This window comes from Drosophila hydei, unplaced genomic scaffold, assembly GCF_003285905.1.
Source record: "Drosophila hydei strain 15085-1641.00,03,60 unplaced genomic scaffold, DhydRS2 tig00000232-arrow-arrow-pilon, whole genome shotgun sequence".
NCBI classification, from domain to species: domain Eukaryota; kingdom Metazoa; phylum Arthropoda; class Insecta; order Diptera; family Drosophilidae; genus Drosophila; species Drosophila hydei.
In genome coordinates this window covers 410177-438175 of record NW_022045690.1, presented here as the reverse complement: position 1 = coordinate 438175, position 27999 = coordinate 410177, and the positions used below count along the sequence as shown (strand labels likewise).

The 27999-nt window shown below is 41.0% G+C and overlaps 1 protein-coding gene across 2 annotated transcripts in view; it reads left to right on the top strand.

Annotated features, from left to right (window-relative positions):
- Positions 1 to 27999, top strand: part of LOC111597490 (neuropilin and tolloid-like protein 2) — a 68224-nt gene that overhangs the window by 4421 nt on the left and 35804 nt on the right. For both annotated transcript variants that reach the window (XM_023312249.2, XM_023312266.2), the window contains exon 2: positions 16630 to 16815. In XM_023312249.2, coding sequence (XP_023168017.1) covers positions 16677 to 16815 — 139 coding nt within the window. In that variant the 5' untranslated portion in view covers positions 16630 to 16676. The remainder of the gene's footprint in view (positions 1 to 16629; positions 16816 to 27999) is intronic.

The window sequence follows — 27999 nt, the reverse complement described above, 5'->3', positions numbered from 1 at the left end:
TACATACAGATATCTAAATAACTATGATAAGACTTTACATATGCACAAATGCTTATGCTGCGTATACTTAATATGCGTGAAGAAAGGCAATGAAGAGAGAGAGAGAGAGAGAGATATGATTATAAAGAAATTTTTCTATGACAACTATGTTTTCTTCTATATATGTTTTGCTGGTATTTAAGAAATACTGCATCATTTGGCAACCTACACTGAAATTGGTAAGAAAAAAATGAAGAAAATAGTCAACTTAAAGAGGATTTGCTGTTATCGTTGCTGTTCGATGGCTGACCCTCCCATGGCATGGCACACTGCTGTTGGTTATTTCATGACTCTCGGCCCGTTCAGCATGTTGATGGTATTGACATTTGACTCCGGTCATTTGGCATGCCGAACACAGCCTGTAAAATAGTTGAAATTGCCTGTTAACTGATTTTGGGGCAACGCTCCGAGCGGTCAACAGAAAAAAGAAAGAGGAAGTTCCCTTTATGGCTGCGCCAGGAACTGTCAGGCCAAACTGGCTAACTGGCCACATGGACAGACGGGCGCTTGAGCAACTGGCCAAGTGGACAAGTAGCCAAGTGTCGCCCATTTGGCAGCCAATAAAAGTCCTGGACGCTGTAAAATGTGAATGCGCCCAAAGCGTTGCCCTACGGGTGTGAGGGTGTGCGTGCTCGTGTGTGTGTGTGTGTCATAATTTTTGGGCACAAAATACCGCTGATTTAAGGCAGTTGCCAAACTATATAGAGAGCAGAGGAGCATCTGAAATTTTGAAAAACTTTTGTAATTAAATGTGGCTGCTGCAACAAAGATTTATGCAACGCCCTTTTTTTAGTGTTTGGGATGCTGCAATTTATGCACTCCCCAAACCTAAGCTAACAATGTCTGCTGGCATAAAAGCAAAACAATTGCAGAACAATGAGTGCTGAGCGACTATTTAATACCCTCGCTAAGAGTCATTTAGTAAAAGAGTTTCATGAATTGTTGACAAGCTCCAAGGAAACTAGAGTAATTTGATAGACTTTCTGGCATTATATTAAATATAATAATTAATATAATAATATATAATATATAATAATATTAAATATATTACATATTAAATATAATAATATGTAAAAATGTTATTCGAAAAGCTTACAATATCTTTTAATGATTCTATGACTGCCAAGCTGTCCTTCTCCTTGGGTCTTCCACTTTCAGGCTGTCATTGCCACAGTTCCATGGCTCGTGTACTCATTTTTTGCCACACTCCTGGCCGGTGCTAGTCAATTATCTAAGTCCTGCACTTCTGCTTGGCTTCACTTGAAGTAATTGTCACGCCTAGGCCGAGCAGGACAAAGAGAAACGAAGGCCAAACATGAATGGATCTGAGTTCAGTAGAATTGAAGGCAAAGCTTACGCTTTTCTATGGGTTTTTGTATTTGTATAATAAGATATATATAGTATTATATATATAGCGCCATTCACTTATATTGAAGTCTGTGTTGAGTGTTTAAACTTGTTGAGAATTGCAATGCGTATTAATAATTTAAAAGTTTTCTTTACTTAATTGCAAGCTGAAAGGCTTCTATTGCGGCTCTTTAACTGAAGTGTGGACATACAGCATAAAAGCATATATGACAATTTGTTAGCTCCGAGGCCTGATGCTGTTGAGAATAATGACTTTAGGACAAAGCGACGGACGCATAGGCGGAATGATGAAGGGAACTGGAACTGAAACTGGAACTGGGACAAAGCTAAAGACAAACATGAGCACGGCTCTATGGCAATTTGTTGTGTACATATGAAAATGGAAATTAAATTAAGCATGCTTGTACACACACACACACACACACACACACACGCACACACACATGCTCAGATTGCAGGCGTTGTGTCAACACATTTTTCTATGCTAAACATTGTAAAACTTATTAGTGAAGTGACCGGAAATCTTTGAAATCTGCACAGACACTAAAAGGATTCTCACTTCTACATTGCTTAGGCTAACGCCTTCACATACGCCCACACACACACACTCACACGAACTTACTCACACATAGACATGGGCAGTGGAGCAGTCATGCATATACTTCAATTTTTCAACAAAATGAGTGCACATTTGACAAATACACCTTCAGTGTCACGCCCGAAAGAGCAAGTCCCGAGACATATGTGTGATGCTATTGTATCTGTGTACGTGAGCGTATGTGTGTGTGTGGGTGTTTGGCACACTCTTTTATCCCAACACATACACACACACAGCATGCTGCTTGTGGGTTTTACAATTTACATGCTTTTTTTCTTGCTCCTTACGCTGTCCAAAATTTTCCAGCAAGAAAATATAAAACTTTGCACAAATTTGTGTGTGTGCATACACACCCCGCCCCCAAAGTTCCTGGTCCCTCAGTGTGTGTGCTTTTGGCAAACTGATTGGCTTTGTGTGTGAGTGTGCGTGTGTGTGTGTGTGTGCACAATCCGAGCTCATATTTTAGAAGAAAAACAAAATCAGTGCCGTGCCGGACAAAGTTTGTGCTAAAGCCCTGGCGAAATCTGTAAACGAGAAAGTGGACAGAAACATGGACAGGGACTGCTGAGCAGCAGGTAAACAAACGAGTTGGTTTAGCAAACCTAACAGCTTAGAACCTGGACGATCGCAGCATGTAATGGGCCATGAAATACAAAGCAACAAATGAGCTACAGCTGAGACCTCGAAGCGGCCGCCTCGAGCCTTTTTGCTGCAGCCCAATACAGACTTGGAATATAAATATACATATATAAGATGTAGGCAAAGTGAGAAATGAGTTGACACCAAGAACCATCAATTCAGTGAAAGCCTTAGCAAACCTAAACGAGCATCTTCTATTGTTCAGCTTCCATATTTTATTGTCCTTCTTCCATCCTCTGTCTTCTGTGTTCCATCTTCCATCTTCCATGCTCTGTCTTCTGTGTTCCATCTTCCATCTTCCATCCTCTGTCTTCCGTCTTCTATCTTCTATTTTCCATCTTCCATCTTCCATCTTCCATCCTATGTCTTCTGTGTTCCATCTTCCATCCTCTGTCTTCCGTCTTCTATCTTCTATTTTCCATCTTCCATCTTCCATCTTCCATCCTCTGTCTTCTGTGTTCCATCTTCCATCTTCCACCTTCCAATTTTCATCTTCGATTTTCCATCTACCATCTACCATCTACCATCTTCCGTCTCCTATTGTCTATCTTCCATTTATCCTATATCATATTATATCTTTCATCTTTAATTCTTTATCTGTTTCTATATTTCAGTATACGAATGTGTATAAATAGAAACAGTTGCAGGGTATATTAGCTGCTACAACTTTAAGTAAAGACTATCGATAGTTGTAGTCCTATCAAATCCTTTCAAAAATATGTATATTTTTCCTTTGTTAGGAAAACGAAAACAAAAAATGACTTTACATAGTTTTTCTTGTATGTTATTCAAGCAGAGCACAATTACGAGCTGATCTGCAAAGAAGATTTTCAATAGTTTTTCGAGGCAAAAAAGTAAATAACAGAGCTTGCAGCTAAAACAAATAGTACAGAAAAAAGATGAAGAAAAAGAGAATAAAACAATATTCAACAATTTTCATACACATTATTTAAAGCAAAAGTTTGAAGCACTTCGGCCGTACAAATTGTTGAATAATTGCTGTTGCTTTTTGTGCTTTTCGTTTTTGTTGCTGTTTTTGTTGCTGTTGTTTGCCATTTTGCGACTCGTTCGCTTGCTTTCTTTTTTGTTGCTGTTGCGATTGCAGCTTTTGCTATTTTTCACATGCAGCCGTCGCGTCGCGTCGCATCGCATCGCATCGCGTCGCACTGTTTTTTTGCCAAATGTAAATTTGCAAGTTGTTAGTTTTTAATATTAAACTTCTCTTCCTCTAGCCCGTTTGGTATTGCCTCTGTCGAAGGTCCCTGCCTACATTGCCTTTATTTTATTTTGATTTTCAATTGTTGTTGTTGCTGTTGCTGGGCATTTGCCGGACCTGCTTTGGCACGTTTTCTATGTGTTTTGTTTCGCTATTTGGTTTTCTTTAAATGTTCGCCAAAAAGTTTTGAAAAACGCTTCACTGAAGTGTGTGTAAAGTGCGCCCGACTCCACTGCAGTCCCGACTGCTCTGCTGAGTGGGGCCAAAATCGCTACCGCCAAAGCCAAAAAGCTGGACAGCATTAGCACAAAAGACCCACCAAGTCAAGCAATTAAACTTTTCCAACAGCACTCAGTTAGGCGAGGATTGTGGCTGCGCCCAGAGACTAGAACTAGAGCCAGCGACCAGCTGTGTAGCAGCAACAATTTGCACAATGCACAACAATATCAAGCGATTTTCCGCACTTCACCCATACACAGATAGAACAACCACTGGATGTTATTCAATGAGCCACAAAAGTAACAACAGCAAAACAAAATGAAAATAAAAAAATATGTCTGAAATTTGAAGTGAATTCGAGTCAAGTCGAGCAAACTCCCGATTGCATGCACAATAACGTGAGCGCATAAAAATAGATGTGAAATCATTTCTATGATTAACAGACACACAAAAGAAACATCCATAAGTGCCAAGAGTGTAAATTTGATTTGGAGCAAGTTAATATTTGTATGATTTGATATCGACTGTGCGATACTCGTTCAAGTTTGACTTGATTATGTTTGAGTAAGGCTGAGTCGTAACGAGGCGAAAAAAAAATGTTATCGAGACCTATTTGAAGTAAACTCGTGAGAGAAGTCAACATAAGATCGTGAATTGTAGGCAGTTAATTTACCAGTCGTAAGATCGATAAATCGATAAATGGAAGACATAACTCTACTTCAAATATGGTCACTCTATTTTAGAAACTTTTTGAGATCAAGATTATAATTTAGTCTGCAGCGCTTCTTAAAACTTTTGCTAACGAGTTTATTTATAATTTTTTTCATACGAATTTCTTTACATTGCTTCATTAACATATGCCCCGCTCACTGTTAGCAGCTAACATTATGTTAGCGCATTATGTTAGCGCAAAATGCATCTTTTTAAGCTACTCTTAGCACATTTTTTTGCAGGGTATGTAAGAGTCGAGCAGTGTTTGTTTGCTTCTGCACTTTATAATGTCTTTGTGCATGTTGACAAGTCCAAAGTTTGTTCACATTTGAGCTTTTGTCGATTGTGCTGTATTTGTCGTGTTTATTTTTGATAGATTGAATTGTTGCCTGTTTGGATTGGTCTTTTATGATAATATTATTTGCCAAGGCTAGACAAATGGCTCTTGCCTGCCCATTCATAGCAACGAAGGCTCAGTCATGGAGTCAAGTGGCGTCTTTTGTGGTCAAGTTTAAAAGTGTTTTTCAATTTGGCATGGGCCCCGTGTCGTATGCGCAATATTTTATTGCCACTCAATGCTATCGCCTAAATTATTGCCTCATGGACGTTTAATTAAATGCACTGCATTTTTCATTGAGCTAGCCTAGCCAAGGGTATACCAAGTTAATGAAGAGCACACACACACACACACACCCACACACAGAGATACATGTTTAAATCGAGGTAGTAACATATTGATGAGTGAGCAAACAAATTGGTAAATGCGCAACAAGAGCAATCTGCGACCAGCTCTACAAGACTAGCTGTTGAGCATCGTTTTGGTGCTTGCCAAGCTAAGCTGTGTGTCCCACCTTGGAAAAGCGCTGTATGTGTTTGCCTTCAGGTCTCACAAATCGCTGTTGGCGCCCACTTTCATGCTTCCTGTTTGCCCACAATAACAGTTGCTCCGCATAGTTGGTGCCGTGGTCAATGCTCAAACACACACACACACAGCCACTCAACCACTCAACCACTCAGCCACTCAGCCAACCCATTCGCAAATACACACTGCCTTGCCCACTGCACGCCCGATACATCCCATCAATGGCTGCTGTGGAGCCCTGGAAAGCGTTGATTGATATCCTCACTTGGGCTAATTGAATGAAGCTGCTCTGATAGCCTGATTAGTCCGTGTTGCCCAGTCTTCGGTCCACGAGCGATGTGGCTGCTGCTGCTGACAGGCGCCACCTTTAAAATTGTTTTCATATTGCATAAATATGCAGCACGAAATTTAATTCCATATTCATTGTGCTGGCTGACAGTCCAGAGTTCACAGTGCACAATCAAGCTTTCACATACTGTCCACAGGCTCTCGCACTTCGATATATTTGAAAATTCATTGGATTTTTCCGTGTGCCGCACCACACTCAGCCATTAAATGGTGGCATCGTGTTTAATTATTAATGCACAGAGCGCATATAAATTGTTAATGCAAAATGTTCGAGTGACAGAATGCGGTCGTCTGCTGGTGTAAAGAGAGCCATAATTGTGATAACTGCGATTACGTTTTGCTTGCACTGCAGCTCAAGCTAAAAGGTGTGCTGTTCAGTGAGCTGGTCATGCAGGTGCTACAAGCTGAAGCGTAGAGTATGTGAGATGAAACTAACCTAAGGTTAATACTCTAATTAGATATACATATGTGTGTATGGCAGCTCTGATACCAATAGGTCTATCAATGTAAGCTAACGATAACATTTAGCAGATGATGTATCTGATAAGATTCGCCATTTGATCATAAAATGTCTACCGAAAGTATGAAATGAAGAAGCAATGCAATGAGAGAGTGAAAGAAAAAGAAGAGAGCACTAAATACATAATAGAAAAATCTATTTAATGTAATTTCTTTTAGCTCTCTGAATAAGCACTGTGGCTATGATTTCCATCACGATTCTTTACAATGCTAAAATTATTAATTATTGATAAATACTTATGTGCTGTCAGGCATCAGCTGCTGAGGCATTTGTGTGTCTCTGTAATGGATTTTTATGCACATTCAATTGGACTTATTGGCGATTGTAAGCAGCTTGTAGAATGCTACTTTTTAGCTTTTCTGGCATTAAACTTTCTAATTCTGTAAGTAATTGCTGTTTTCGTTAGCATAAGCTAATGGCATTACCATTTGACAGTCGCTGAAGTCCAGTCGCTGAAAGTCCAGCTCCAATTCTCCTTCCGTAGCTATTTCTCTTCATCTGCCTCCCATTCTCCCCTTCTCACTCTCTCTCTCTCTCTCTCTCTCTGTGTCGCGCACACTATTTGTGTCACTTAGCGATAAAGGAGTAAAAAATAAATGTGACTTCTCAGTCACACGGCAAATTGTGACTACAGTACGCCGGCATGTGAGCATGTGTGGGAGTATCTATGTGCTGCTGATGCTGCTGCTGGCTGCAAATCCGATTATGTGAACAAAACGCGTTCCGTGCGCGAATTACTGTCGAGAGAAATAAAATGCAACATTATTCTTTGGTCATGCCGTTGGCCATTGACAGCCTCCGCTGCACTCCACCCCTACCCCCTTATCGTTACCCTCATTTCCGGTGCTCGCATCATCCGTAAACGCCACATATTACCTAACAGACCGCAATGTCGACAAAACCAGAACGAGCGCCACATAGAATGCTGAGCATTTGGATGGGGCAACTGGGACGGTTGCGTGGCCACTGCAGAAATAAGTGACAAATGCTCTCCACCGGAGAGTCCACTCGACTAACTAATGCTCTACACTCAGTGCTGAGTTGCGCTAACAATTGCAGTTGATTAACTGTCAAGAATGTTGCTCTTGTCACGGTTTTTAATTGAGTGATTGATCAACTGAATCAAGCAGATTTAGCACAGGCGAAGATGGTAAACAAGTATGCATACAGGGTATACAGCGAGGCAGCTCTATGCGCTGCCGTCATTTGGAGAAATTGAGGCGAGTTATAAAATGCTTCAGCTTTATTTATAACGACGTCACAAATTAATCTTGCATAATGTGCCGCGTGTTGCGAACAAAAACAGTGGCAGCTTATCCTTTCATGAAGTACTTACACTTCACACACGCCGACACGCACTCACCTGATGGATAAGACATGAGTTCACGGGGCAAATGTAGCAGAAAGTGTTTCTGTCGCTTCACAAAACTGAGTTTACAAATAGAGCTTTGCAAAGCATGGACTCTAGGCAATTGAACTATTATTTAATTATTAAAAAAAAATCGGAATTTGTTATTTTTTTATTTTGCTGCTTGAAGTCCAACTGCAGCTAACATCTTCAGCTGCCAGTTTTATCGTCAAAATCACCTCAAATCTCGTTACTCTCTGCTGCGCTCTCTCTCTTTCCCTGTGTGTGTGCTCATGAAAAATTACAACTTTCAGCATCAGGCACATCGTGCGATAAATTTAACTCAGCAAACATGCACACGCACACGCACACGCACACATACACATCTACAGCTATGTGTGTGCAGGCAGGTTAATTTTGATACTCGTTGCGTGTAGGATAATTCATTGCTTATTATCTTTTTTTGAACTTGGCATGGGCAGTCGGCTATGCAGCATGAAGCTTTGAGCTTGGGGCTACAAATTTTTTTTGTTTGTTTTTTTTTGGGGCAAGCGGTGCTGATAGCAAATGCTTTATTAATTTAGTGTGTGCCAGGGCAGCAAAGTATGTAGTATGCCTCACAGTCGTGTAGCAACCAGCACACACACACACATTCGCCCACAAGAACGTGTTAGACACACAATCGAGTCTAATGATTTATGAACCAAACACGCGCCTAGCCACAAGGACCTGAGCTGATGGCGGCTGGCAACCTGGAACTCGGTGCCCACCATGGCTGCTGGCCAAATCCTTTTATTTTTGCTTTTTTGTTCGTCTTCTTCCCGGAATCCGGCCTCCACTCGTCTGACCGAGTACGCGCCGGGCTCTATGATATATCGTATAGCAGTTTACCAACTGCTTAAATGAATTTTTCACGCTCATGCCGCCTTTTAGGGGCCTTTTGCCTAGTGGTTTGCTTTGCCATTCCACGCTGTTGACTCGGAACAAAAGTCAACGTGTGCTGGCCAGCACGAGGGGAGGGGGCTGGGGAGTTCAGTTTATGTGACAATTATGAGTCATTTGTAGTTGCTGGCAAAAATCTATTTGTACTTTCAGCCTTTTCTAATTTGTGGCCTTGGGCAAGACTGAAAGCCATGAGCATAGTGAATAACTGGAAATGATTCTGTATATAGAGGTCTCTGGAAATTGAAAAGAATAACCCAGTGAGCCTGGGCGGACTAGTTAAATAACAAGGATCACTGTAGTTGACCTTCAGGTGATAGGAAAGGTAATGAAGACAACTCTTCAAGTAGATGCTTTAGCATAGTTCCGAGAAGAGAAGTTGCCACTCCTTAATGCGAGCACAGGTAATCGATTATTCCGTTCGTTTTTTTGCATTAGCTTTCATTAAGGGGAAGTTAAGTATTTTGAAAATGAAGCTGCTCGCCAGATGCAGGCACAGGTTGCACTGTCATTGCTTGCAAGCAGGATGAAGTGATCAGAGTGAGCTTATCAGCAGACCATCATATTTTATATCTTTTGGAAATAACGCTGCATGACAATGCAGGTGCGATAGTTAAGCGTAGCTCTGCTTGACTCAAAAGGTGAATGTGAATGCATTTTATTATGGAATACGTTTTTGTTTTTGGCTTGGGGGGGAGTTGGCCGTGCTCAGAGAACAGTCTCGAACACACTCCAAATTTACTTTCGCATCAGGCAGTATGAAGTTGCTGTCACAAGCCACCCATAAGGCGTTCGTTGGGGATTTGTTTCATGTTTTAAGTTCGCTTTAAGTAGCTTAAGCGGCAGCAGCAGCAAAAACTTGACGGCATGTAGTTAGTTTTTATGCACGGCACACGCAAACTTGGCCTTCGGTTGATAAATGGGCAAAGGCTTTAAAGAGACTCGGATACAGCAGCGGCAGCCCCAAAAACCCCCGGCCCAGTCCCCAGCGCTAGCGCCAGCTCCAGCTTCAGCTCGCACCCTCATTGTGAGTCGTGAGTCGCTTTTAATGAAGCGTCGGGCGCGCTAAGGCAACATAAACTTGTACTTAGTCCGTATATTTCAGTGCTGTACAAGCCAAAAAGTTGGCCAACCAACTAAGCCGGAAGTTGCCAAAATGCCAACCAAGTATTTGCCGTCGCGCAGCTCCGAATTTAATTTAAATCAAGACAAGCTGTAGAAATCAAACTCGGCGGCGATGATGAAGTCGTAGGCATAAAAGATTTAAAGTCACATTGACGCCTTTGTTGCTAAGAACTTCAAGAAAATTTCAATTTGTGATTTGAATGAGCCTGAATTACTTTATGGCTACACTTGACTCTTGATTAATGGCAGCTGGGAGAGGTTTGGCCTATTGATATGAAGTTCATTTGAAGTCAAATTCTTTCAAATAGATTTGGATTTGCTTGACTCGGTTAGCTTGCCCCAGTCACGATGTTGTCGGAGCAAAAGACAAATAATTAAAAAATTACGTGCAGTGCTATGATGGAAGCCCCGTTATCTTTATTACCTAGCCGTGATCCAGTGTGGCAGCTGTCAGGCACAGTGATGATGGTAGCGGATGCTGCTGGATGATGGCGCCCCATTGGGCAACCTTTAAATTTACAAATTAATTTCATGTTACAAGCAAATTCGTAAACAAGTCTTAATGTGCACTAAAGCGTGTTGCCAACGCGGCAACCGAGGGCGTTGCCAAATGCCATCCCAGTCTAACCACCTACACACACAGGGCGACCACCCATCGAATAATGTGTTGGGCGCCCGCCAGACACGAATTCAGCATTTATCTAGCGCCACTTGAACTGGCGGCGACGAAGCTGACGCAGGACACACCATGGCGAGAGCAGGAGGAGCTAATTTCAACGCCTCTTAAACACACAGTGGTTCGAACAATCAAATAAACTGTTAAGCAAGCCAAGCAGCCCAGGCAGGCTACACGCTTTGCTCTTGACTCGTTGACTCTTGACTCATGTCTCAGATCTTTGCATTTGCATATATAGGACGACCCAGCTTGAGTAATACCTCTTGCTCCGGCAGTATTTCAGTAGCTCTTTCAGTTATCTGTAATATTTAGTTGCTTGAATATTCAATTAGTTGTGCCATTTGTTGTCAGTCGTTAAGGGATTCGGTGTGCTCTTTGGGAATAGTAAAGTAAGTATGGTAAATGTAGCCATTGCAGCAGGCAGAGCCGAGTCTTATAGTAACTAAATATGATTTATGATAAATAATAAATATTTAAAAAAATATTATGAATTGAATTGATTTATTTTCTACGTGATGCGTCTCACTGTGCAGTTGATGTTGGACTGACAACCGTCACTGATATGGTTTAGCTTAGGCCAGAACAGCTCTCCTCTCTCTCTCTCTCTCTGTGAACACTGTTAGCAACTGAGATTCTGATTTGTCGTGTTGTTGCTTCTGTTGCTGTATGTAGATGCGAGCATATAAGAGGAAGATTGTTGCGGCAGTCGGCAATGGACAGGGCCATGTTCAAATTTGTTTCAATTCCATTCAGCCCACAGATGCGACACGTAAGCGTCGCATGAAGTCATGCGGCAGCGAAGGCCTCTAGAATACACAGCATGGAAAGTGGGGCACGCCTGCCAGTTGTTAATATAAGCAAGGTAATTGGGATAGATTGAGCAGGCGATGGTCGCGTGCACGTGGGCGTGGGCTTGGGTTGAGCGAGTTTTTGCCTGTTATGTCTGGAGCTTATCAAATTAATCAAGTACATTGAAGGGCACTTGAGATTTTCTGCTTATTCAGCATACGGCTTTTCGGCAAAGGCGAGACAATGAGTGCACATAAAAATAATAATTGGAAATGAAAACAGAATTTTCATGGCCGATGCCCAATGAAATGGCAAAATATAATAATAATAAAAAGAAAAGCGAGGCGACTGACTGGACAGGTGCACAATAAATAAATTGTGGCTCTGCTCGTTTGACCTTTTGAGGAATATCTGTGTGCAATTATCGCGTCTTTGCTAGCTGAAAATTGACTCCGGAGCCAATACAGCTAAAGGCCAAACGAAGCCAAATGGCAGATGGCAGATGTCGGCCATGCAGATGGGCTAATGTCGTTGGCCATACGGAAATGGAAGTTGAAGCCAGTCAAGCCTTAAATGCGCTTATCATTACATGGCACACACACGCACGCACGCACGCACGCACGAACGCATGCCCTCACTCACGGAAGCCACTTGCCACTTTTTAGCGGATCACGAGTGCCTTTTGCGTTCTTTGCATATGCATGAGCACCACGCGGCGTATGCGCAACGACGGCAAACAGCACTCAGAAGGAGCAGGAGCAGCGCTTGTAACAATTACCGAATGACTGCGGCTATGGAAACAATGCCTGGCGGCAATAAAAACGCAAAGCTATAAAATGAATTTTTATGTCGCATTTTCGCAATGCCTGCAGCATTGCGCCCATAAGTATGCTACCTTTTTCCTTTCCTTTTGTATTTGGAAACAGGAAACACGCAGCGGCAGCAGCAGCAGCCGAAAAACAAGTTTACAAGTCGTGTGCAGGGGCGAGCATATTCGCTGCAATTGTCAGTTCGTGGCGCCAATTTATCGATAACAACTCACTTGGCCTAGCTGAATAATGGTAGTGCTGCGAGTGTATTGAGGAATCCATTAAAACTGCTGATGAGAGACTCTTTCATAGTCGTAGATCAAGTGAGAAATAAGTATCGAATTTGTATGAATGCTGTTTGACGCTCTTGAGATGTAGACTTGGCTCGTCTTAACTAGTGTTAGATACGCCCACCGGGAGCATGGGCAGTTGGGAATTACATTTTATACATTTATTATCTCTTTCTATCTATGTGTCTAAATATATCTAAGTCTCTATATATTTTTTCTCGCTTTCTGCTTATCTCTCTCTCTCTCTATTAATCGCTCTCTCTCTCTCTTTTGATCTATCTGTCGCTCCATCTTTCCATCTCTTATCTCGAGTTTCAGAGACTTTAAAGTTGGGTCTTTCTTTAGAGTGTTTAGTATACGCTCTATTATATTGTAAGCTTGATTGGAGACAGAGTCTTAGCACATAATAAATACACCAGCCTAGATCAGTTTCATTCAAAACTATCAAAACATATCAAACTACGAATCACACATTCTGTTGACCATCTGCACAGATAGGCCTATGCTGCGAATAGATTTATCTTTGAATAAATTCTGCCGCTTTTGGCGCATAAATATTATTGCACGTTAGAGCAATCGTTAGTCGAGGTGGGGCTGCTTTGTTTGCATTTTCTTTTTATTGTTTGGTTCTTTAGGCTAAGGGCTAAAAATATGCCTCTGTTTGTGACCTGCTCACGTATGCAGCTGCAGCTGCAGCTTGCAGCCATTGGGCAGGAGGATACAAGGGGGGGGGGGGTGCTGGGGCACTGGCGTGACCAGGAACACAAAATGCCGAGGTGGACGTGCACACATTTACACATGTAGTGCATAAAATGTTTATGAATTTCAGTTTATGGCGCGTAAAACACGCCAATAAATGTTCCAAGGCATTTAAATGCTTTTGCTTTGGCAGCTGGAACTCTTTTGCACCCGCAGCTCCGGCTCCAAACGCGCAGCGTCCCTTTGCCCAGTCGACGTCGGTGTCTGCGTTGTGTGTCGCAATAATAAACAATCAGAAATGGCATAAAGTATGCAGAATCAGCGACGCCTTTGCCCCTCCTGCCCTCCTGGCCACCTTCCTTTCCCTTCTTAGCGTCCCCGGAGGTGTAAGTCGTTCATAGTGGTTGCTTCTCTGCTGCCCGCTGGTGGTGGTGCAGACACCGGTGGCTCTTGTGGGCGCATGAATATTTATGCATAGCATTTCTTTACCAGCTTTCAAGGGCAGGCACTGAATTGCTTTTGTTTCACTTGCTGATTTCCTGCTTTTTCTTTTCTTCTGCAGCGTGTAAATGTTTGTGTCCATATGTGTGTGTGTGTGTGTGCGTGTGTGCGTGCTGTGCCAAGTGCGCTCTAATGCACTTTACGACACTTTATGGCTGCTGCGGTGTCGCCGACGCTATATAAAGAACACGACAGTTATGCTCGGTTAAGGAAGCCAACAAGACATAAGACATAAGCATAGGTTATGCTAAATTGATGCAACTACACATCTGCATAAATATGAATAACTATATACAACATATATGCACCATATGTTTACGATAACTGCTCTGATCAGAGCTTAACAGTTCATAACTTGCCTGGCCACAGATTAGTCGAGCAGCACTGGCAGTCGGTAGAGGTCGACAGCGGTGAATAAACTATTAAGGCAGCTTTAACTAGAGTTGAGGAGAAGCTGCAGGACAAAACATAACTGGCATAAGTTATTAAATGAATGAAGTAATTGGAATCTGCAAGGAAACATCAAAGGTTATTATCTTAATACTTGTCTTCTATGCCTTCGCTGTAAAACACTTCTTCACTTTGTACTAGACTCCACCTGGAATGAGAAGAGTCTAAACTTAATTTTTTTGCTGCTGGTCTGGCTATCCATAGCATCACTAATCAGTTGTTGGCTGGGCTGATTGAATTGAAATTAAATTTTAGTTTATTAGGCAGCTACAGTTGCTAAGCAGTTGCCACATATTTTGTTCGCTTTTGGCTGGGGCCGTGTCAGGTGACAGGTGGACGCGACACCTGCCGTTTGACCCACATCGGTGACTCGTTTTAAAATGCGGCTAGTGGCGCCATAAAGCATGACCCAATTGAATTGTTACGCTCTGGCTAATAAAATTTTATGTGCGGCTATTATTAGGCTCTAGTGCTGGCAGTGCCCAGTCGCTCCATTCCAATTGGGGCTGGGCAAACAATTGGTGGGGCGACCACAGCAGCAGCAGCAACAATAACAAAACATTGTCATTTGCTGGATGCCACCAGGGGCACCTTCTGAACCAGCGTCGCCCTTTAGTACTTTCTTTTTTTTTTTGTGGGAACTCGTATCCGTATACCCCGAATCCGAATTCGAATTCAGAGCCGCATCCGCATCGGCAGCTGTATATATATATATATGTATGTATATACGTATTTTGTTTTGTTTCTCGTTTGGCTTTTGAGCCGAAACTAATTTATTTCCTGTATTGATTTTGCGCTCAGTCGAGTTGGCGTCCAAAATTTATGCATAACTTTGTCCTCGTCGTCGTCGTCGTCGCTTTTGTTGCTTTGATATCAGACACTTTGATTACACGCCTCAACTGTGCGTTCCTCAAGGATAGAACAGGAAGGGCAGGATGGGCAGCATGTCTGTTGTCTGTTGTCTGTTGACTGTTGTCTGTTGTCTGTTGTCTGTGTCTCTGGTGGTTGTGTGGTTGTGTGGTTGTCGGTGTGGGTGCATGTTTTTCGCATTTTTTGCGCTTCACTTGCTTTCGAAAGCGGCTCGTGGCGTTAAGTACTCGCACAATTTCCATAGCACCAGACAAATAGGCGCACAATCCATTTCGATAACTAAAACCGCTCTCAGCTGACCACAGCTCAACCGGCGCTAAGCTAAAAAACAGAAAAGACTCAATCGAAAGTCAAGTGGAAGCCAAATGTGTCTACTTTATATTTATATTTATTTATTTATATTTATTTATTAATGTATGTACGCTGCAGATGGCATCAGGCGCTGATGTATTCATATAAATGATTACCGAAGTGATGTAATACAATTTAATAATAAAAGCAGAAAATAAATTTTTTTTATTGGCTTCTGTAAATTATGAAAATAATTTATTGCATGCACCTTAAGCATCAAATAACTTCAAAGCTTCTAGATGGTGAGCTTATATATATATATATATATATATATATATATATATATATATATAGATATATATACATCTTTATTTATAGTAATTTTTTTGTTGTTTATATGTCATTTATTTATATACATAAACTGTTAAATTTTCAAGAGTATTTAAGCTCATCTTACACAAAGCCAATTTTTATTTATTTTCCGTTTTCTTTATTCAAATTTTGCTGGCCTTCATTAGCAACTGTCTTTCATGACATCAGGAGGCGTTGCAGGATGGCAGCTAATTACAACAAGGACTAACAATATGTATGAGAAATATAATACGACGTCGCCCTGGGAGGCAGGTCTAGTGCGTCTAATCATTTTAGTTGACGCACACGTGCCTTGCTGTCTGATAGGTTGACAGCCAGGTAATTTTGATGATTTTCCAGTCTGCTTAAGTGTGTATTGAAGTGTTTGAAGATTTGTTTGACGACTCTTGATATGTTTAGCTCTCTGCCTATGTCCAGCTTCAGTCCTTAGTCTTTATATGCATATTAAATAACATGAGCAGTAAGTAAAGTAAAGTAATTTAAGTGCACCATCACCATTTTCCATTTTCTTTTGGTATTTGTTTTGGGTAAATTGAAAGCTGAATTGAAAAGCCTTTTTACGAAAATATTGAATCTGGCAAACTTGTAGAAGAATTTTGGGGATTTGGCAGAAAAGTACTTACAGAAAATTGAGCGAAAAGCTGAGCAAATACCCTTGACTAGCGCTTTAAATACTCAGTCACTTCAGACCTGTTGAACGACAAACAAACACTGAATAAGACTGAACATAATAATGACAAAAATGGAGATAGTTTCAAGAACTAAGCCGCAACAAGCAAATTGATGTAAGCCACAAAAAAAATAAAAAAAAAAACAGTTTAAATTTAATGTGAATCTTCCTATAAAATAGATATAAAATTCCAGTTTCGTTTGCCTTTTTTTTTTGTTGCTCTTTGCTTAATGTATTTGAAGTCTGTAACATTTCGCATAAATGCTTTCCATTACAGTTACGGCTGGAAGCGCAGGTGTGGAGCCGTGGACCCAGCAGGTGCTGATGGCACACAGAGACAACGGGGACTGTCGCTGGCAGCAGCAACGCAAAATGAGGAGTCATAGCAGATGGTCATGTGGAATTGTGCCCCAGCTTAGCTGCTGGCTGCTAATGCTGCTAATTGCTGGCCAGACTGTTTATGGTAAGTGTGCTATACACAACTACAGCCTTGATTCTTATCAGCAGTCACAGCACACACACACATACACATACTCACAGCCATATATATATATATATACACAGATTCACAGACCAACAATTGAGATAAGTGGCTCTCGAGTGAAGCCAAAAGTGAATGTGTCGAATATAAAACATTCCATTGCTGCTGCCCGCTTGACCTCATTAGCCTTTCATTTATCCTCTTTATTTATGCAACTACACACCCGCACTGCGAGCTTTCTGTGCTGTTCTATGCCACATGCCTGATGTCTCCAATTGCCACAAGCGAAGCAGAAGACAAAAATACAGGCAAGCGTTTGTGTTTGAGGTTTTCGTTTCGGCTTGGCATCCAAAAAATAGCGCTCAAATGGCCGTGGCGGCGCTCTATTTATGGCATGCTGAATGGTAGCATAAAGAAATCGGCCGAACACGTACACACATACACATTCATACTGTAGAGGAAGAGAGAGAGAGAGAGAGAGGGAGATGACGAGAGTGAGAGTGAGTCAAAGGGAAAGAAAAACTTGGTATACTTATTTTCTTGCTGGCCTGTAATTAATTGACTCGCATTTTCGCATCGAACATAAAAACAACTCAAAACTTTTGCCAACAACTTTTTTGTTTACGTGTGTGCGTGCTTCAGTGTGTGTGTGCGTGACTGAACTGGCTAACAATTGCATTCACTGCAGTCAAGGTCACGCGGCAAAGTAAAACTTTTCCGCTTGCCAAATTGTCGCATGTGGCAAGCAGCCAAGTTATTTGGCCAAACGTTATAGCCAAACATAGCTATATATATGCTATATATAAAGTAAGTTGTATATAAATATATGCGTCTGTATTAGATATTAAAGTGAAGCATTTGAAATCTTGTATAAAGTTTCATTTGAACCAAATGTGATTGATATTGAATTAGCCTATTATTATCATTATTCTTTTTACAATTTACGATTTATTAAAACTGTTTCTGCTTGGGGCGCGCTTCAGATTTTTAATTATAAATCCTTTAGTCGGAATACAATTTTTCATTTCATTTAACAGTTTTGTTTTTTGTGTCAGGAATGTTCACTTTGATGTTAACTCACAAATATATTAAAATATGGCTTTTATATTGATTTCATATGTTTTAATTTCTTTTTATGTTTTTTTGCAAGGTAAGATTCATTTATTGAACTGACATCGAAATGAAAAAGGGCAGTCAAGCGAGTGTAGACGACTGAATAATACTCGCCTCGCAAGTTTCAGCTGAAGTAAGAAGACAAAAATCTGCCATACGCGTTATGAGTTTATGTTCAAGACGAGCTGAGAAGAGCTCAACATTAGCTTAAGTTGTAGTCGGACCAACTTTTCACTTTATTCAACGAGACTTTAAACAAATATGAAAAGGGAAAAAACAGAAACTTTGCTATATGCGAGGCAAAACCAACAGACTCCACCTATTACTGTGCCAAAAGTTTTTAATATCTTTTCAGTTGCGGTTTTCACATGATATTTTCTTATTTGGAAGTGATGCACGCATTTCATATGTCTCACTCCGGCTTTTCACATGTTCACGTTGCTGTAATTTGAGCAGAAATAATTTTCATTTACATTGGCAATGTGAATTGGCTTGTGCCTTTGTCAAAGTCAAGGGTTTACTATCAAAGGGATTCTTTAAATGGAGCAACCGACTTGCCGGAAAGTTTGTTCTTTTCAATATTCGTTAATTAGAAACTGCGCAGCCGGCCAAAGGTTAAATGCAATAAAATAATTGCCAAAGTGGACATCCTTTTTGATACCTGAAATTTAATATTGGTCAAATGCGTGCGTAATTGGCAAAGCCAATAATGTTTACTATTTCGGGTATAAATTTAGCCAGCTCGTACCCAGCCCAGCGGTAGCCATAACAATTAGGCCCACTTAACGGCCTTCTGGCCATGGCTACAAATTTGCTTGCGAATGATGTGAGTCGATGAAGGCGCTAGATCGAATTTTTAGCATAACGATAACAGCTGCCGCCTGTCCGCCTGTCCGCCTGCCCCACTTTGCCCGCGTCCGCATTGACGGTTCATCAAATCAGAAAATTAATACATGCCATAAACACGACCTAAACACAACAGCCAGCAGCAAGAAAAAAACATGGAAGATACATTTAGGAAATTGCGTATACGTTGCGTCCACACACAGTCAACAAAGTGCGTCAGATATGATATACCCTGGATGGGAATAGAAAATTGAATTTAAATAAATATAAGCCTCCATTGACACAGAATTCATATGTGAGATGCAGATAACTGAGGAATAGCTGTTCTCTGTATTCCCTGTTTCTACTCCTGATCTAACTAAGGCACCTGCTACTGCTGTTTCTTCTGCTATTCCTGATCTAATCAATGTAGCTTTGGATACGATCTTTTCGTTTTATTTTGGCTCTTTTTTGATATGTCTGTCTGGTTTGAGATACTACTAGATATACGAAATATAATTATTTTTTGCTTTCAACGGATTCATTGTTTTTTTTTTTTTAATTTATTTTATAATCATCTCTAATATCTTAAAATATTTTCAACTTTACTCCACTGTCTTTATTCACACGCTTCCAAGAGACATTCCTCGAGCCATTTTTTATAGGGTATTTCATCTTCGTTATAGCCGTGCTGCTTGCTGCTTCTTTTTCCGCTTCACCAATAATTAAATAATTTTGACATGAAAAATGGTACCGAATTCGGTATAATTTGTAATCCTTAGAGGACGCAGAGGGCTATGAACGAGGCATATGAACGGCCATCTAGAGAAGAATGCGAAAGGTCCGTTCCTCACGTGTTGTCGTGTCTGGGATTAAATTGAATATGCAAAACTAACAAAAAAAAGGGAAAAGGAGGTGGATTAAATTTAAATATGCATTAACAAAATGCCAACAACAGGCTAATCAAATTGCATTGCATAATAATGAGCTGGATTTGGCTTGAAAGGCAACACGAATTTGGGCCCATAGGTAAATAAATTCGGTTCATCGCCTCTGGAAATTAGCTCGGTCAGCGGGCAGCTATTTATTTATTTGAAATTGGAAACTGGCAAATGCCTTTTCACTTCATTCACTCCCGGGCCATCAATTAGGCACGCAAATTCGGCTTTATTTGGGCAAACAAACTAAAAGCTAGTTGAACTGAGTCAATCAAAAGTTGAATTGCTTCTTACAACTCTGATGTAATAATTCAAGCCTGCCCGCCTGTGTGTGTGAGTGAGCGAGTGTGTTAACAGCCGTGGGGCTGTTCAAATGAACTTCACAGTTTCAACTTAGATTTGTATTAATTACCATCATAAATTTCAATTGCCTAATGGACATTATATTGTTAGGTTAATTGATTGATTGACTCGCCGTACTCACGCTCATTTGCTCTGGTAATGAGTTCATATGTTGCCCTGGCCACTAAACTGGATTTGTCTTATGCACGTAATTTGAGCGCATCGCACTCTGTGAGTTCCCTTTTGGTATATTTATTGGGATACTATTACCTGAGCTAGTGTTGCCTATAGATATTAGCAAAACTGAAGAGTCGAGTGCTATTAAAAATTATATATTATCGATATATATCGATATATATACTTCAAATAGAATTGAATTGCTTGAAGCTTACATTTTAGAAGATATCAAGTTTGTAGCTGCCTGCTTTATGTCATATTTTGTGCCAGAGATACAATCGATATTTATCGATAGTTAATGGTAAATACTTTGTATCAAAAAGATCAGATTGATAGATGCACAGTCTTAAGCTGCCATATCTTCTATCTATCATTTGTTTTAAAATCGATATTAATCGATCATATATAAATATACACAGATGTTAAATATATCCATATTGATAGATTCATAGTACATAGTAGTGATATTGTATCTATATTTGATGTCTTCTAACAATGGCTGCAAATGCTGTTAAATAATCGATATTTATCGATATTGCATTCATTCATATTCTTAGCTGCTACTATTATCTCATTACCATAGATAAGCTGTTGCTTAGGCATACAAATATAGCCAGGTTGAAGGTCCGCCATTGGAAGACTCTAATGATAACTTTTATCTACTTTTTATTGTATCATCTGCTATTCGCTTATAAACTGGAGTGTATAAGAGGCTGGCGGCTAAGCTAATTTTATTGACCAAAAGTATTTATGTTGTCGTGTCTTGCCTTGGCTTGTCTTTCTTTCTGTTCGGCAACACAAACGCAAAAGTGAAGCACAGCAAAATTTTCTTTTAAATTATTGATAAGAGTTCTGGAGAAAAAGCAGAGTGCCCGCGCGCCCACTTTGTAATTGACAATTAATTTAATGGAACTTAAAGCGTTTAGAGCCGGCTTGGAGCAGAAGAGTTGGCAAAACGTTTAAGGCTAACGCAAAATTTGGATGCGGGTTATTTGATGCCTTCGCTGCGGCTCGTCGCATTTGCCGTTTGCCATTTCTGCTCCAAATGTGAGCTGACCCAATTGAGAAGGGACGCATTGCCATTGCCCCTGGGGGCTCGTATCTGTGCCTGGGTCGGTGCCCCACGTGCTGAGTACAGCTGCAGCCGTTACCGCAGCCGCGGCCGCAGTCGCAGCCGCAGCCGCAGTCGCAGTCGCAGTCGCAGCCGCGTCCGTAGCACAACTTTAACATAATTGGCTTTATTTAACATTAGCTAATTTGTGTTCCCTTTTTGCCTTTAAAGTATATAGAAATTTCTTCTAATTTCCAGCAGAGAATGCGTCGTAGTCCAGCAGCTTTAGCTGCTACTCAGTTGACTTAAGTGTTGCAACGCTTGCTCCCGTTTTGTTGCAACATTTCCGTTGTTGCTTGCTGCTAGTTGGCAGTTAGTTTAGTTGTTCCTGTGGTTGTCTTGACACTGATTTCAATTATAAATTGTTTTTCTTCTCGCTCGCTTTTTGTCGCTTATCCCGTACCTATTCCCATTCATATAGCCATAGCCATGGCCATAGCCTTATTCCCATTCCCGTTAGCGTTCGCAGTTTGCTCTCCCATGCCATGTTTGGATTTCCGTTTGCCTCTTTTTGCATTTGCATACCTTGGCATATCTCGAACAGGGTATATAGTAATTCAGCCAGTTGCTAGCCCTTTAGTTTCACTTACAGGGTGTCTGCTAGTCGTCTACGCTGTCAGCCTGCTGCCATCTTACACGCCATCCCTCGCGATGGCCTCAGTGCGTTTTTGTGATTGCTTTCTCAATTGGCGCGCAGCGAACGCTGCTGGCTATCACTTTTAATCTAAGTTGGCAACAATGCGTCCATCCCGCGACGTCTCCACCCACCCGCCCTCTTGCCCTGTCAACCCCCTCGTCCTGGCGCCCGCTTAGCCTGTGTTGTTACCCCGTGCCAGTGGACATTGTCTTGCGTGCAGCATGTTCGCTGTAATATTTTCTTTGCTTCGCTCTTTTTTCCCCCCTCTCCTTATATTTACACAGATTTCAGTTTGCTCTCACACTGTGTTGATGTTGTTGCGAGCGTTCAGTTGGCTGGTCAGCCTGGCAGCTATTATTCTTGGCCATGCATTTTATTTATCAATTTCGAAGTCCACACACTTATTTATAGAGAGACAGCTTCATAAACTGACTGCGAAATATTGCTAAATGAGCTGTGCTCTGCCTGACGCTTGATCTCAATTTACAACGTTTTATCTCGAGTAAGTCAACTTTCTAATTGTGTTTAGCTCTGTCGAAACTAGGGTGAAGCACAGCATAGACTTCATCAGTATGGACTACAAGTTTATCAGATCATCTCGATAGCTCATTCTAATACGCTGTAATATCTCATAATATATCCACATTGCTGAATTGTTGAATATTGCTCAATTCGAGCTACACAAACACAATCAGGTCGCGCGACAGACTGTGCCGCAATTAAATTGAATTCCAATTGGAAATTGCCCACGTGTGGCATTCTTAAGAGGAATTTGTGCATTTTGCATGCTTCATGAGCTATGCAAATAGAGCAGAACAATTCATCGCATGATTCATTCAGTAATTGAACTTGTTATCAGCATACACGGAATATTCGCTAATCAAGTTCAGCTCGGACTGGAATGCCCTGAGATGCCCTGAGTGACTCAACATTTAGATTTTATAATATTTACTCTGACTTTCGGAGTCGGTGAATGCGACTTCGACTCGACCCACAAAATATGAATTCTCCATGCAATTAACATGCTTTTTGGACACGTTTCCCGTTTGAATTTCAGCTTGAATAAACCTCTTGCAGCTGCTGCAATTGAAGTCTCTGTTGCTTTGGCTGCTCTCCTTTGCAGTCTAATTAATTTTTCTGGTCCACCTGTTGGGTTTCGATTACGCGAAGCCTGTGTATTTGCCACATGCTGCAAAATGAAAGGGTCGTATTATAATCAAATTTGCCGAGTTAGAGTGTTTGCCTGTAGATTTGGGTAGTGGTGCGATAGCAGGACACGCTGCCGCCGCCGCTAGTAGCTCCATGGCGCACAGGCCATAAAAGGTGGGCATGAAGCAAGATTCATGAGTTCGGCTCTGCCATGTGCCCCGTTTCGCTGTTCTCAATTGCAGCTCGCTGCTGGCAGAGTAAAAGTATGCGTTGTCTGCCTCGCCGCACACTGATTTAATTTTGAAATCTTTCTGCGCTTTCACGCAAATTAAAGTGGTGGCAGCCATGTCAGTGGCAACAAGTCCAGCACCAGCCAGCATCATGTGCCTCTATCGGTCGCACTTGGCCGCAGTTGGGGTTAATAGATCATCATCATCATCATCATCTTGGTCGGCGTTGGCTTCATCGTCGTCGTTGATTCTCGCTGTCGTAGCCCAGGTTTTCTTCTGTCTGCCATTTGCCTTTGGCTTTGCTATCGCACTGCTCTCAATTTGCTTGACGCAATTCAATTGTCGGACATTTCATTTCAATTTAACAATTTCGAAAATTTCGCCACGGCACAAAAGTGAAAAGTAGATATAAAAGAGTTGCTCCTTCCACGATATCACAAAATTATTGTTTGTCACTCGGGCAGTCGGACAGTCGGACAGTCGGACAGTCGGGCACTCGAGTTTTTGCCATTGGCACTGCGATGTCATCTGTGGGCGACACACTTGGCCGACTTGACCTTTGCTCGCAGCGTAAATATTTTGTTTGGCTTAACAGATTGACAAGGGGCTCAACTATGTCAGTTGTGGCCGGCTGTGAGCTGGGAATCAATGATTTTCCCATTGCAAATATCATTTGTCATGCACAACAAGTTTGCTGGCAAAAGCGCGCACACACACACGCCCACTGAATGGATACCCTGTAACATAATGTGATACATTTGGGTATCGATGCGTTATTCAAACACAATCGAGTCACGTGACAGACTGTGGCGCAATTGAATTTAATTCCAATTGGGAATCGCCCACGTGTGGCATTCTCTAACAGGAATTTGTGCATTTCGCATGCTCCATGAGCTATGCAAATAGAGCAGAAGCATTCATGATTGGAATGATTCATTCAACAATTGAACTTGTGTACTCTGCACATTTATTAGTTTTCGCACGAATCAATTTCAATTCGGCTGGGGGATAGCTCTCTGAAAGGCTTGCGTCTGTTTACTTTATGTGTTTACAATTAAAATTATTAATGTGTAACATCAGCTATAAAAGAGCTTTAGGCCAATTCTAGCGACTATAATCCGATTGGTTGCCTAATTGAAACAACAACAAAAAGCTAATTTTAATATTATTTAAATATTTTTTTTATTTTGACTTATGGCCAGCTAAAGATTTAAGTATATTTTAATTCGGCATGGAAAATGGAGTAACTGTTATTATTATTATTAATATTTTTATTATTTTTCTTATTGTTATAATTATTTTTCTTTTTATTATTATTATTATCTTATTACTATTTTTTTATTAGAATTGACTCTTATTTTTATTATTATTTTTTTATTATTATTATAATTATTATTATTATTATAATTGTTTTTATTATTCTTCTTATTAAAAGTATTTTGTATTACAATTGTTAATATATATTTTTTTTTAATTTTTATTGAATTTTAGTAATTTTAGTAATGTAATTATTATAATTTTTATAGATGTTCATGAAGTGGAAAGAATATATTGGTCTCGAGCAATGTTCATTTTGCTCTTGAAGCTATATACTGAAGGAATTAAGTTAACAAAAGCTGCATACATGTGCCTCTTGGAGGCGTGTCAAATAAATGACGCAAAGTAACTATATCTTCCGCAGTTTAGTATCTAGAACTGCAACGACAGTTGAGTTACTGCAGACTCACTCGACTACAACAGTCTTAATTGTTATATATTCAGTGGAAAACTATTCTATTTTCCCTCATTTAACTTTCAGCTGAGTCTCATGGTCTTTTGCTGGGTTTAGTTCGGGATGCCTGGAAATGCAAAGTGAAATGCACATTAGAAATTAGAAATTCGGCATTGGGTAATTAAGTAGTATTTGGAAATTTGCTTTGGAACTGTTGTCTGGCTGCGTATTGTAATGCTAATTGCAACATCTGGTTGCAATTTGGGGCCAAACGAGCTAGTAAATGAGTGACAACTCGTCTGGCAAGTGGCGGCGGGGGGCTGGGACTGGCAGTGAGAGGGCGTCACAGAAAGTGCGCGCCACTTGGCAGCTGCTTGTAGCGAAAATAATAAAACAGATTTTATTTATGTGCTACACAAAACAGCAAATTGAAATTCCGAAACACGAACGGCATCTCCAGATCGCGGCGCTGTGCCAGAAGGGTTTGCCAAGGTTCACGCCACATCCACATACACATCCACATCCATAACGGGCAAACTTTCGGAAATGCATTTGTCTGTTCCAACTCGCTCTTGCAGTTATTGTTATGCTTGTGCCCATTATATTCGACAGCGTCGTGCACACAGCCAACTTCAGCAGAGCGGCAGCAGCGCCCGGGCGCGGCATGACAACGCTGTTGTTGCAGCTCCACTGAAGGATGTACCTGCCACTTACAAGTAATGGGACGTCAGCCGTTAGAAGTTGCAACAAGTTCATATCGCAGCGATGTACCTAAAGCAAACAGACGTGGTCTATTGATACAGTTAACTTGATGCATAGATATTAAAGCAGTACTTTGCGAGCGGCCCTCGCCGAGCTGGCGAACATCAATATCTCATTTGTAATTGCATTCAGCATTTGCAATTTTCATGTTGTTAAGTTTTAAATTGTTGAAAATGCGCAATGCGAATGCATTTGCGCTACATAAAGAACAACAATAAATTGTACAAATCTTTTTGCACCCCTCCTTTCTCTCTCTCTCTTACTCTCTTTCTCTGTGTGTCTCTCTCTCTCTCTGTATTTTGCTTTGGCTGTCGTTTATTCTAGTCGACCGCCGCCCACGCCCCGTCTGCTTTGTTTCTGGTAATTATATGGCCTCTTAGTCGTAAGCCATTAAGTGCAGCTTTTTCCATGTTAATTGCGAGCAGCAGCCCTCAGTTGCACTTGCCGCCGCAGAACATTGAGAATTTCGAGTGCTAAATGTTGCGCTGCAGCTAGCCAGAGGCCAATTTTTGAGTGCAATCATTCCCGGATATCCTTTGACTCCGACAAATTGGCGAGGCGAAGTGTTGAGTTTTTCTCTTGACGCGGCTGCTTGATAAGAGGTTAATATTTGACAGGCAGCAGCAAGTTATTGTCAAAGCTATACGCACATTGGAGCTGTGGCTGGGTGGAAGCTAAATTCAAATGAAAATCAATTCTTGGAAAACTCATTTGCCTGACAGCTTAAGGAAAATTCTTTGTTATCAATCAACGGTGAAATTTTGTCAAATTTTTATGATTTATGTGGCAGAGTGCTACGTTCACTCAACCGCAACGTGTTGGCCCATTCCGCAGCAAATGCCAAACATCAAACTCAAATGTGGTCCAAATTGGGGTTTCCACTCAAGCAGTGGCAAATCCATCAAACTGCACGACAACCGGGCGTATACGCAATATGCAGACTGGAATCTGAGTCTGCTAGCAAGAATGTGCACGTTGAGATGACTCTCCAGGCTCTTTCTCTGTCTCTCTCTCCCCCACATATTCTCTCTCGCTCTCTCTCCCACATTTTCTCTCTCGCTCTCTCACTCTTTGAACCCAGCTAGTTAACTTTTGGGCGCTTTTCTTGTGTAAAATTGAATAATAGAATCAATTATTCGAGTTGGCATTGCATAAGCTGCTTAACGCCTTAATGCAATCCAACTGAAATGTCATCATCATAAACACAATAAACGCATATGCATTAGTGTGTAATTTATTTAAGAGCATCCAGACTCCGAGCAGTTGCTAAACAACTTGCTGCAGCTTAACCAATTAGTAAATTATGACAAGGCATTCAGAGTAGGATCCTCTCACATGTTGTTTGGCCAATGCAAATGGCAACGCAGTGAAATCTTTTTGCTTTTTGCCGAGTTGCAAAGCCACAGCCAGCTGACCGTTGAATGTTGCATTTGCAAACATTTACTAGGAAAAAACATGGCAACTGCAATAATTTTTCCTTCGCATATTAAGAATGTCCAGAATATTTAAGAAGAATGCATAAAATTCAAGAACATTTTCAAGCAAATTTTAGTGGAGTAGAGAAGAGATTCTCGAATGAATTTATTATGAAATTTGGAAAGGTAGCCAAAAGATGAGTGCTTCAACTTGTTTTGTTGTCTAAAGTGCTCAGCAAATTTAAAGAAGACTTAATTGCAGTGTTCACCGACATCAATAATACTCTATATATATATATAAATATATGTATATAAATATACAAATGATGCGCTATGAAACGTATTGAATAAGATGAAGTAGAGACTTGAGTCTGGACAGCCTTCATTCCATATATCATATGAGATCCGCCTTGGCAAGCATATAAAATGTTCGGCTCTTCGCGTAAGAGTTTCCGCTTTTTCTTGCTGCTTTTTTTTTTGGATAATAGCGTCGACGGCAGCAGCAGACAATACAAACTATAAATATGCACAGTCACAGACAAGTCACAGTAACCGAAGCGGGGCTGGAGAGCGAAATACATCCACAGAGTACAGCTCGAATACATAAGCTGGAGTTGGAGCTGTCTGACACAAAAATGGAATGGAATGGAATGGAATGTCGCAGGCAAAGCAATGCCAAAGCCTTAGCCAGCCTCAGTCTCGCCCACTCGCCCATGGGTGTCGCTCTCTCTGTCTAGCTCGCTGCGTTACTGTCGC